Below are 12,454 nucleotides of genomic sequence, written 5' to 3' on the forward strand. Positions count from 1 at the left end.
CGCAACTCTGAGCAACTATGTCTCTTCAACTATGTGCAATACAACTATGTGCGAATAACTGTGTATAGTATGTAGCTGGCTGTGCTATATAGCCAGATAGATTACTAGAGACCTTTAGCAACAAGACGCCCACCAATACAATACTTTGTACAATGTGCATGACACAGCCACTTTCTTCAATAAAGGCCATGCCCCTCTCAAGTTCCATACATCATGAAAGTATATTTGTTGTCGGTTCTTATAATGGACCAATCTATTGAATAAGGACTCAGCTTGTGGATTAAAGACTCAGCTTGTGGATAAACGCGTGTAGCTTTGACATAACCACCGCCACCCAACACGAATACAAGCGGATCTAGGGACCTCCCTTTAACGCAGTCGTTCATACAGGGCTTGAATGTATGAGAATGCACTTCGTAAACACTCCATTGTCCCACTTTCGCTACGTCACAAGAGGGCCCGCAGGACATAGACCTCAAACGTCAAGAATTATCAATAAACCTTTCCGAGACACATGTCAAGGAAAAAAAAACAGCGTAAAACCGTGCCCTTTCCCTACACAGAGTATATCATTATTTGTGTCTAAAACCTTAACTCTTTTACAAGTTCTTACTTCCATCAACTTCTTAACTCCCATAAAATTCTCTAAATCAACCCAAGTTTCTTCCATATTTGCAAAAATGACCGGCAAAGATCATCTTAATTACAACCGAACCGCCAACACTATTGTGCGGCAAAACCGCAGCGTTTTATACAATGATCCCGGCGACCAAGCACTCTACAAAATTGTCGATGTTCACTTTCTTGGCTTTGAGTGGGTTCAATTTACGAAATTGGAGAACAAATCGAACCAGGCATTCACGCGCACAGAGACCTACTCAACCCAGTTTCGAGACGCCAAAACAAAAGATGAAACTAGCACAATGGATGTTAGTGGTGCCTTTGAGGGCCTTACGCTAAGCCTTGGTAACTCAACCAGTACTATCACTACGCAAGAGGTCACTACCACAAAGACTTGCACTACAACTGTCAAGGTTGACCCTAAATCCACCATATACTTGTACCAGAAGAGGTACCACTTTAAGGCGGTTGTTTGGTATAAGATTGACGCTTGGGGAAAACTATGGACTGTGGGCAACTGGAAGGGCGCCGGCGTAGCTCATAAGGCCCAGGAAATTCAAATCGACACCAGTGAGTTTATTGGCACGCCGTCCGCCTTGCCCGGTTCTGGCATGCTACATGTTGCCAAAGGGAAAGACATTTGGGCCCAGGACAACATCAAGCAGTTTGATCAATGCCCTAAAAAATGCCAGGACTATCTTCACGACCGGGGTGTCTAAGCGTACGTGATGCAACCGACAATGTTGATTGGCAACTTGCTATAGACTTAAAGTTTCTCCATTCCGTGTTAAAGTAGGATTAAAATCTTTGATAGAATAGAATCCTACAAGCACCTACAGTTGTGTTTTCTTGTAGCTATTCTTTAATCCTTCACGGCTTATGTGTGACTGTGGAATGTATGTTGTCGAAGCACGGAAGTGGGATCTTATAATATAACATGACCATCTAGGACGTTTATATTCCAACTCGAAAAACATGAATGATGCTATACTTCATCACTACGTCTGTCTTTGCGGGTCAGATTTCCACATGTTTAGAGGCTGATAGGAGGCACGCTACCGTGGACAATAGGCTACAAGGCCATTAGCTGCATTTCCGAAGTCGGCCCTGATCTGACTTTCCTAGCCGTAGGTAACCTTGTGATCGTTCCAGATGCCTCCTCACCAGGCCAGTTTAATACGTAGCTAAAAAAGCAAGATATAGCTTCGGGCATCACAGTACTCCTAACGGCTCGCAAAGTAGGGCAATCGTCCGCTATACAAACAAAGTGTATTAATCAGTTTACAGCGTATAATCGTACATAGATGCCAAGCAGAACTAATGCTACGCCCTCTTCCGCAGTACGGATCATGTGGCCGGTGTCAAGGTATGAAAGCAGTGGCATTGCGCCCATTTCTACAGTCTCCGGATAGTCAACAACTTACGAAGTACAATCAATCTATTACCATATCTAATCACTGTCAACAAGACCTTTGCTGTTATTTCTGCTTTGCATACCCACCATGACTGATGACCTAGGACTGATGCACGACCCAAAATATCCCAAGATGTTCGCTTTATAGCCAGATCTCGCAGGAAACCGTTGCTGAGGTTAACCTGACAGAAGTATCATCGACACGGCGCACCTGGGCCACGCAAGCAACAGCTCTGTGTCTGATATAATTAGATTCTACTGCCGATCGCGCACAACACAGCCAACAATTCTATTGAGATAAACTACACCACTCCGGCTATTATCTTTGCTACAGCTTAAGCAGTCCTCAATTGTGCCGAGTTCTAGCATAGCAATTAGAATGCAGTCTCTAAGGCTAGGTTGGTTGGCGGTTAGGCTGCTTACTCTGCTATTCTACGCATAGCTTTAATTGATGTCCTTTTTTCACCCATTAGTCGATTGATGTACGGAGTACTCCGTACGGATAGCAAAAAACAACAACGTATAAATAGCAACGCTCTATACAAAACTGAATACATAGAATAATATTCACCGAGGCTACATATCACCACTTATTCCTGCCGCCTTCATAGCTGTATCGGGTGGCGTAAGCAGATGCGCACCAATTGGTGCATCTGCCACACGCAGTAGAGTAGTTAACAAAACATTAGTCAGGAACGCTACGTTTTTAGTCATGTGATCGAAAAGACCTGGGCAAGATTGAGGAACTTTTTACCCCGCCTTTATGGAGAGTGTGCAAGCTCGTTTCCAACACTCAAACCTTGAATCAAAGTAAAGCCCTTAGATTCTACACCAGTGTTAGCGTTTTGCTCACGTACCAGTGCCAAGACAGGGCTTACGTGCAAGCCTTCAAGGCTTTCGTCCGAATGACCATTGTCATGGTGTGAAAGAAGGACGCCAGAGAGCTGTTTTTTCGATTCTTGGATCTCTATGACTTTCTGTGGAAGGTCAGCAGGGAGCTGCGAAAATCGACAAACTCGAATAGGAACAGAATAAGAGTGTGACGTGCCTCTTCAAATGTGTTTCGCGCGAAGAAGCGAACAGTGGTGACTTCTTTGGTCTGGCCTAGACGATGGATTCGTGCCAGAGCCTGCTCTTCCAGCGTTGGGTTCCTGTCGATAGTGTGAGCTTGAAATTATACCGTTATGCTGCTAAATGCCAATTCTCACCAATGTGGCTCCATGAGATACGCACGGGTCGCGACGGTTAGATTCAGACTGCAGAGTACATAAAGTCAGCATTCGACTACAGAAAGTGGGCGAACAAAAAACCACTTGCCCAACAGCGCCGCACGATAGAGTTAAGAGCATGACGCTGATGTTCTGGTCATTGCGGAATTTGTCGACGACAGCCTGACGCCCTTTTTGTGGTATTTCCCCGTCAAAGCGGGTACTCTGAATGGACGCCTGATCCAAACCTTTCTGGATCACGTCCAGTGTGAGTCGCCAAGCCGAGAATATTAGGCTGTCAAGTAGTGGTATTATGTTAGTCGTATTTCGATTACTGATTCTTAGCTGTTCAGAGGCCAGGACGCTTACCATTTTGTGTTGGGCGGTAGACTTTTAAGATCCAACAACAATGCTTCCACCTTGGACGGCAAGCGCACAACATCGTCAGTGCCCTCGGACGTATATGCTTTAGCTTCATGGCCGGCCACTTCTTCAGTCAGATACGGATTCACCGCTTCTGCTAGGCAGGGAGGCAGGTGGCCACATGGAAAGCTAATCTCGGCCTGTCGTTGCGTTTTGACACAACTGATGCACAAGAACTTTTGGCAGCGCGAGAACCATGCCATATTTTGATGCTTAGAAACGGCATCACCCAGAAATGCATCCGTTGGCCCAAATCGTGAAGAGCACTGAATGCACTCGATTTCGTCCAGATCACGCCGCATGTCAAATATGCTTTGTAGAGAAGCCTCCCGTGTTTCCTCTGAATCTGATTTCGTTGAAAGAGCCGGTTGGAAGTTGGCAGTTTTACTGCTGCTATCGGCATGTCTTCCGCGGTAATGCAACCCTAGATCGCAGATGAGTCGTAGCGAGGTAATCTTCTGCAGCGTTTTAGCATAAATTGCTGCTCGAGATGTTTCCGATCCCATCTGCATGGCCTCGTCGATTTCAATAAGAACTTGGTCATGGATGCTTTTGTAAAGCTCTCGCTCTTCTGGATACAGATCAACCGTGCACTTTCTGTCCAATCTTCTGGGCAGCTCAATTATCTGTTTCGGCCGGCGAAGTAGCAGGTATGCAGAGAGATTTTTCAGGCGCTTGGCAGCCTCCTCTTCTTCTCCCGACTTCCAGAGATGGGAAATGTCAGCGTCAAACGTTTTGGGATCTGTATACGGATGGGCCCTGATAAATGAGAGCAGTGCGGCCAGATCAGCCAGGCGGTTCTGAATCGGCGTGCCCGTGACAGCCCAACGTGACACCGCCTCAAGAGCACAGGCTGCCTTAGCCATTCCTGATTTTCCGTTCCGTATAAAGTGTGCTGTTTTTTTGCTTAGCGCAGAATTTCAGAACAAAAAGCCAGTTCTAGCTTACCTTCGTCGAGAACGATCCTCCTCCAGCAAACAGAAAAAAGGAATGGTTGATCATCCGTCATGGTCCTCGCTCCTTTCCACTCAGCTGCTACAGTATGATAGCTTGTTAGAACCACATCTACGTTCTTTAGTTCTTCGATGCTGTTTAGTTTATATTTCCCATGGTGCCTGTGGTATTTCAGGAATCCCGGTTTGAAATGCCTTTGACGCGAAGACAGCAGTCAGTGATCATGATTCAAGCAGTAACTACTCCTGAAATACGTACTGGTCCAGCTGCTCTTCCCATGATCCTATCACTAACGAGGTTAGCTTTCTCTAGCAGCGTTTATCGGATGAAAATTCCCTATGACTTACATGGAGGGGGGATGATGATAAGAGTAGTCAGCACGAGTTGCTTTTGATATTCGTCAGACAAAAAAGGAACCTCCGGTTTCTGATAGCCGTTGGAATCTGTTGCAGCCAACGCAAGCATCGTAAGGGTCTTTCCCAATCCCATTGGATCCGCGATGATACCGCCAGAAAATTGAGGCGGTTCTTCTGTCTGGACGGCATTCGATATTCTGTTCACAAAACTACTAAATCTTAGCCAGCTTCGCCAATAAAAATGAGAAAGGATGCTGAAAACATACAATTGGTCTTGCAAGCCGTCGACCATCTCCCACATATCGGGCTGACTTCGATCGAACGACCATCCTTGTTCGCGTTGAAGCATAAACATGAGAGCTTGTTTCTGGTGCCTATTTCTCTGGATCAGTAAGCTGAGAGATAAATCCAGGAAAATCCAAATTACCTTTTTAGCTCTGTCAGAATAGCCACAGGTTGCTCCGCCTCATCCAGAGAGATATGATTGCTGAGCAAGTCCAACATGTCGGGCCGTTCCGGAATGCTCTGAAGTTTGGAAGTGACTGAAGCCTGAAAAAGGAGTTCCGGGACTGTCAAACTGTGATTTGGATCCTCAGATAGAAGCCTCTGAGGGTTGAGGTATGGAACGTCAAGATGGGGCTCAATGGGGTCTTGAAGATATGTCTCATACTCCTGGAAAAAAGATCCGATCTCATCGAACAAGGTCCTGGGCCCGTAAATGGTTATGTCTATTTTGCACGACAGGCAGGAAGACATTCTGGTCCTTTTTTTCGGGAGGGTTTCCGCAATCGTACAGGAAGCATAGAGTTGAAGACTCTCTTCTTCAAGAAGCCCAGTTGTCATCGTTCCATACTCCGGAAGCAGCTCGCCTAAAGCCTCTCCGCTTGGAAGCGCGCAGAAATGGTTTTCTGAAAATATTTTGATAGGAAACCGACTTGGCGTAGGCTTGCCCTTTTGAGTTTTCCATTTCCCCTGTAATTCTGTAATCTACAACAATTAGGCGTCAATTTCGTGTCTCCTTGAAAGATGTATATCGAACTTACACGGCCGAAACAAACTATCGGATCACTTGCTTTAGTCCCAGTTTCGGGCCTAGAAACCCGGGTTGGAATTTCTTCAAGTACAAGCTTAGTTTCAATAGGTGATGGCTGAAATGAGAAGTCTGGAAAAGAAGAGCATTGCGAAGGCTCTTTTTTTATGGCTGGAGGCCGCAACTGTGAAAGCTGGCTGTATTCGCTGCCTTGGTATTCAAAGTTGTACAGGGGAGGCTGTATTGAATTCGTGAACATCATTGATGGCTCCTGCGACAAAGCTAACGGTATAATACTTTGCGTGTCCTCATGTGGAGCTACTGATGAAAACGGCAGAGGGGATTCGGGATTTCCACCATAAATATTCAGGTCGCGAGGGTAAAAATGCCATTGCGGTAGACTGTCTGCAGCCGATGCAGTGTCTATCCATGAAGTTGCTTCAGCTGAAGGACCCACTAAAGGGTAATATAGCTGATCATATTCGTTGCCTTGATAATAAAGACTCTGTGCGATACTCTGATCTGGAGTTGAAGTTATCGTTGATAACCCCGTCGACGTTTCTTCAAATGGTAATGTTTGCGGAAGATACGCTTGGTATCGTTCATATTTGTGTGAAGTCGGTGCGAAACTGCTCGATTCAATAGAGACTCCACCGGTGGTGTTAGAGCCGCAAGGCAGACATGGCATTTGCGCTGGACTCTCAAATGATGCAGTGCCTCTCCGAGAGTCTGCCTCTAATCCAAATTTCCGTTTCTTTGTCCACTGCTGCTCCATGTTTGGCAGCGTAAAGATCTGGACGTAGCTGAGGATGTTTGCACGAGACGTCGAGGCAGTAATTCAAGCCATTTTTGTCATCCTGAAACGTTAGAAAGCCCATTATGAAACAATTCTGTATTGAGCCGCCTCGGAATCGGCATGGTACGCCTTACTTTGACGATTGGTCCTGGAAAAAGCGGTCAGCAACGGCTGTGCCCAATGTGCCCAATGTGCAAGAAGCATATTAGGCGTACTTTTTAGGCGAAATTGGTTAGGCGAACTGCGGCACAAGGCTGATTTATATGCGCAGATGAACGTGTCGATTATTTGTACTCCGTACCTGCCGTTTGCCTAAATTTAGATAGGCCTTTCTTACATTAGTCACTTGCCTCTCCCGAAAGAAATGACCAAACTCGAGAACAATAAGCCGTATCTTCGAAGATTATGCCCTTGCCTCGAGCCCCATCTACTCTCGCCAGAAGGATCATAAGCGATGCATTTCACGACCTTGAAAAGATCATTGCGCCAGTAGACGCGCAACACTTTCCCAACACTACTATCCAGAATGTCCGGGACTCGGCCCTGGAAATTGAAAAACAATTGTCCTCGAGAGGGTCTCTTCGAAACATGCGACGACTAGCACCTCTCTTCAGCGGATTGGAACACTATTCCCGTGTTGTAGACACCCTCTGCAACGGGACGCCTTTTCTGCCATGGATATGGGCGCCAATCACTTTGATACTGCGAATATCCTCCGATTATGTCGAAGCTCTTGAAAAGATCATTAAGGCGTATTCGCAGATAGCAGAGTCTTTAAAACGCATCTCTACGCTAGGAGAGGTATTCCCAAAGACTGCTGGTTTCCAAGAGACTGTTGCTGCCTTCTATTCAGACATTTTGCGATTTCACGGACATGCCTACAAGTTTGTGAAGAGAAGTAGTATGAAATCACCTCCAGTTGGAAGAGTCGTAGGTCTGTCGGCCACTAACGTCCAATTATAGGTTGGCGAATCTTCTTCATGACGTCTTGGGGCAGGTTTCAGCGGCGATTTGAACATATTTTGGAGGATATGAAGCGACACGAGAGCCTGATTGACGTGGAAGCGAATGCCTGCAACATCGAAGAGGCCCAGAAAATGCGCCAAAGCGTCCGAGAATGGAAAGAAGAGAGTGACATTCGGCTGGTGGCGATGGAAAAAGAACGGACTGCAAGCCACTTTGAGTCCGTTCTTTCATGGCTTAGGGTGGACGAGTCTGACCAGCTGGCCATAATCGAGTCTATCTCAGCAGAGGCCGAAAAGTACCCAGGCACCTCCTCGTGGATCATCGAGAACGCCAAGGTAAAGGCATGGCTTCGGCCCTCTCTTGACCCTCCACTACTTTGGATTAAAGGAAGCCCCGGCACCGGAAAGAGTGTTCTGGCCGCACAACTTCTCAACTTTCTGAGAACTGCGAGAATGCTTACTGTATGCCATTTTTGCACATACTCGTATGTCTCGTCCATCTCTTACGAGCATATTCTGCGCTCTCTACTTGTTCAAATCCTCCGTAGAAACGAAGAGCTTTCGGCCTATGTCTACAATGATTATTTCCTCGACAAGAAAATTCCGACCTTACGGGTGCTCGAGCAGCTGTTACAGACATGCGTTGAAAATCTGTCTACTATGCCGGACAAGTTCGAGCGTGTCTGGATTGTTCTAGACGGGCTTGATGAGTGTGAGGCAAGTACGCAGCTGCGCATCATCAGCACAATGAGACATATCACGGCGAAAGCAAGTTCCAGTAACAAAGTCGCATGCAAAGTTCTGGTGTCAAGCCGAATGTCAGAGACCATCTCAGATCGACTTCGCAAATCAGATTTGGTTTCTCTAGCCGGTGAAAAGGACTCCCTTGACAGATCGATTCGCCAATATTCCAACTTTCGGCTTCAAACACTACACAGAAAACTAGAGCAACTGTACGTTGCATCAACAGATGTCAATGATATTGTAGAGGCGATTGTTAGAAAGGCCGATGGTAAGACGTCTAGTTTTATAAGTTATAGCTACCACACAGGACGTCTAACAATGGGTACTAATTAATCTTAGGAATGTTCCTATACGCCAGGCTTGTCCTGGATTTTATTTCTTCCAATATATTTTACGAAATAAAAGAGATCAAACAGTCCGTAAATCAGCTGCCGGAGCAGCTTGCCAGCCTGTATGTTTTTTATTACAAAGCAGCGGGCACATACTAACAGTGACAACCAAAGATACCGTGAGATTTCTACTCGAATGCTCGCCAATTTAGACAAGCTGTCAGTTGAACGCCTGAAGTGCATGCTGGGCTGGATCGCCTTCTCCAAACGCCCTCTCAAAAGGCTCGAGTTCATGTCAGCTGTAACCTTCAGCTCTGGCCGACAAGATGCTCTCCATCTCGTTCCTCAGTTTGTACTGGATGTTATATCTCCACTAGTTGAGGAGAGGCACGATTCAACTCTTGGTTTCATTCACGTCTCTGTGAAAGAGTGCGTAGTGCCGTACCAAACCCTTGTATATGAAGAAAATCTAACTTCTTACACAGCTTTCTACAAGACCGCAAAAGCCCTTTGCTGTTGAAAGAGTCAGACTCTGTCACCGCACATGGAATTGCTGCAACATCATGCCTCCTGTCCGGGATCAATGTCTTCGGTCCCAAAGATGACGCGGACAAACGTCGTCTTCGCGTGGTCAAAGGATTACACGCTTTTCATATATATGCGACAGACTACTGGACCGAATATCTCCTAGCTAATGCGGCTTCACTGGACAAGGAACACGTTTCGTCAATGCCAGCATCAACGACTTTGATAGAGCTTGCAAACAACTTGGCCACAAGACTTGATCAGCTATGCCATATCACAGACTGTAGAGAAATGGTGATGAAAGATAAACTATTGCTCGATACCAGGTTGTCACGCCTTGAGCAACACCCTTCGCTTCAAAAATGTGTGGCAGAGAACATTCTGGCAAGGTCCCCCGAGAGACTTTTGTTAGAGCTTTCGGGTAAACTTACAAACGTCCGGGCCTTTTGCATGATTTACAACTAATTTTCGAGCAGAAAACCATGAGATGAAGCCACCTGCAAATGGCCTCTCCCTTCTGTTAGCATTATACCGGGAAACACTCAAAGATCTATTGGCTCAGGATGACTTTCCCGGTATCTCAGCTTCAGAATTTGAATACTTCAAGAGTCAGTTTCGAACATCAGCTTTTACGTGCCGAATTACTTCTTGCCCAAGAGCGACTGTTGGGTTTGAATCAGCAAAGCTTTGCACGGAGCATGAGATGTCACATATCCGCAAGTTCCCTTGCACATATAGCAGCTGCGAATACCCACCGTTTCCGTCAAGAGCAGCTATGCAGGCACATTTTTCGCGACTTCATGCTCGCCATACACCCAGGCCATCGATTCGAAACACAGAGTCTAGAGCTAGTCTACATGATACTGAGGACGACGTGGATAGTGGAAGGTTTTCTCACAAAGACCAAAGCCAAGAATTGCAGCAGAAAAATCTTGAGAACACCCCACTAAAGAAACAGGAGCTTGTACTGCTTGACGACTTCTTTAACGAACCTATGGAGGAAGTTGATGCATCGCTGAACAGAATGATCGGACAGCAGAAGCTTCATCTGTATCAGCTGCTCCACCCGAACCTGCTAAATACGCGTATTGTGGATCTCGACGTGCCGCTGCTGCCACAGCTTGTACCAGAGCTCGAAATACTGAAACAACATCTTAGGCCAGAGCTCGTAAATCTGTTGCAACAACAGCTTGAGGAGCTTTCGCAGTTCTCAGATTATGCACAGCAGCAGAGACTAAGTGCACAGGAGTCGGCGCAGACCACTGCACTGCAGTTTGGTATAAATCTAGCGAATGCGATCGGCTACTTACATAGGAAACTTCAGCAAAAATCTGAATATCACGAGCAGGAGATTGGACATTGGCGACAGAATTTGCAACAGGTTTTGCCGTACCTAACCGGAGTTTAAAAATAAACCAGTCAAAATATTATCAGCATTTATTTCCTCTGAGTAGGCAGTGCAGAAAACAGCTTCCGAAGCTTCATGAGATTTGTATGGACCTTGAATGAAACCCTTTCTTCATGCACTATTGACAATTGCAGAGTACGGAATAGGTGGTTAGCGACACAGCGAAAATTTCCACCTAGGCGAGACCTGTCAAACGAGGTCGAAATGGGCGGGGTTTGAGGACTTGTGTCGTTTCATCATGGCGAAGGGCGCAATTTATGAGGGAATATCATGCACGCCGGTATATCGGAAGTACCCAACAAAAACATACACATTCTTACTCCGTACTGGGCGCTTACAATTTAACAAGACCTGTTACTAGAAGATCCGTGCTATCCTATTCAGCATACCGCATACAAAGTGTTCTCTGTACAGAGTATTCTACTTCGCCCGCAGTCACGTCTCGTTGTGGGACTTTTCGGCTATATTTGAAATGACAAAGCGAGAGAAATTGGTTGATAGCGCCATGCTGAAGTCGCTGGTATGTCTTCACTGCTGACCTAATATGGACATGGCAGATCTAGACGTATAAAATGGCCTGTTTAGTGTGTTGCGGATGTTCTTCGGCAATAGTCACGTGCCATTGTTAGTTTGTGGTTTTTATGCCGAGACCTGACACAGCAATAAAGACCCAACTTTTAGAGAAGAGTTTCTTAACCCACTCGTATGCTACCTTATAACGACAGTAACCTGACATGCCGCTTTCAAAGGGACAGGCTCCCTGTAATGACCGTTTAAGTAGCTTGCTCCCGTGTTTTACTTTGCTCTGGCCCTCGAGAAGAGCGGCTGCTGAGACGCACATCTAACGTTGAAGCTCGACAGACAGCCGGCCACGAAAGCGGGAGAGCCGTCTGGGAGCTCACACAGGGCTGAACGGCATTGTCCACTTGTCCAACCCCTCTCCCCTCCTCTTTCCCCAGACAGAGCCGCATCGGTACAGCCCCACATAAGAAATGGGCGTGAACTTTAATTTTTTTTACCCGTCAGGTTTCCTTCTGTCTGAGCACATGGCCATTGCATTTTCTTTCTTGAATCCTCTTTTTTCCACACCTTTTCCTGTCTTCGCCCAAATTTGCTTTCGTTTGCGTCCCTGTTGGCGCGCCCAGCGCGAGGCGCGTCTTCTGACAAATCACTGCCGTCAAGTGCAGGACCCTTCCATATCTACTGAGACTATTGGATTTTCTGGCCGCGATGTTGCGAGATGGCTGGCGTTGATGGAAGTCCATCAAACCTCATGCTATCAGGATTGCGTGTTCAGATCGCCCGAAAACAGGATGCCACAGGAAAAAGGGAGGCGAGGGCCAAGGCCTGATTGGTGCACGGACCAGACACGGACTACTATGTAGATCTAAACGATCAGCCGGCAGCTCATTGGTTTTCTGCCACTGGATCCACTCGTCCCCCTTCGCGCTCCTTCGCAGAGGTGAGTGAATCTTGTGGCGTTGCGCGAACACAACGCAAAAAAGCAAGCAGCGCGACCCATCAGAAAAAGGGCAATTCTTCAGGTCTTTTTTTTCTTTCCCACTCCCCCATCCCCTTACACCGTCCTACATCACCCTTATTTTGCCATTGCATTTACTTTTCTCACCCGGTGTTCACGCATTCATTTTGTGTCCAGCTTGTCCTATCCCTGACTGAAGGC

General features: G+C 46.5%; 3 protein-coding genes across 3 annotated transcripts; 2 read left to right on the forward strand and 1 right to left on the reverse strand.

The window, feature by feature from the left end:
• Window positions 1–680: 680 nt before the first annotated feature.
• Window positions 681–1,340, forward strand: CMQ_4242 (uncharacterized protein; the record flags this gene model as incomplete). Its single annotated transcript, XM_014320180.1, has 1 exon — window positions 681–1,340. One exon carries the CDS (start codon window positions 681–683, stop codon window positions 1,338–1,340), a length of 660 nt encoding a protein of 219 aa, XP_014175655.1.
• Window positions 1,341–3,002: 1,662 nt separating this feature from the next.
• Window positions 3,003–4,532, reverse strand: CMQ_4226 (DNA repair protein rad5; the record flags this gene model as incomplete). Its single annotated transcript, XM_014320164.1, has 3 exons — window positions 3,003–3,186; window positions 3,269–3,538; window positions 3,613–4,532. 3 exons carry the CDS (start codon window positions 4,530–4,532, stop codon window positions 3,003–3,005), a joined length of 1,374 nt encoding a protein of 457 aa, XP_014175639.1.
• A 3,301-nt stretch (window positions 4,533–7,833) lies between these two features.
• CMQ_3829 (zinc finger protein) lies at window positions 7,834–10,773 on the forward strand (the record flags this gene model as incomplete). The annotated part of the gene is made up of 4 exons (XM_014319767.1): window positions 7,834–8,779; window positions 8,851–8,962; window positions 9,326–9,470; window positions 10,318–10,773. 4 exons carry the CDS (start codon window positions 7,834–7,836, stop codon window positions 10,771–10,773), a joined length of 1,659 nt encoding a protein of 552 aa, XP_014175242.1.
• Between the last annotated feature and the right edge of the window lie 1,681 nt (window positions 10,774–12,454).

Source organism: Grosmannia clavigera (assembly GCF_000143105.1).
Source record: "Grosmannia clavigera kw1407 unplaced genomic scaffold GCSC_113, whole genome shotgun sequence".
In the NCBI taxonomy this organism is placed as follows: Eukaryota; Fungi; Ascomycota; class Sordariomycetes; order Ophiostomatales; family Ophiostomataceae; genus Leptographium; species Leptographium clavigerum.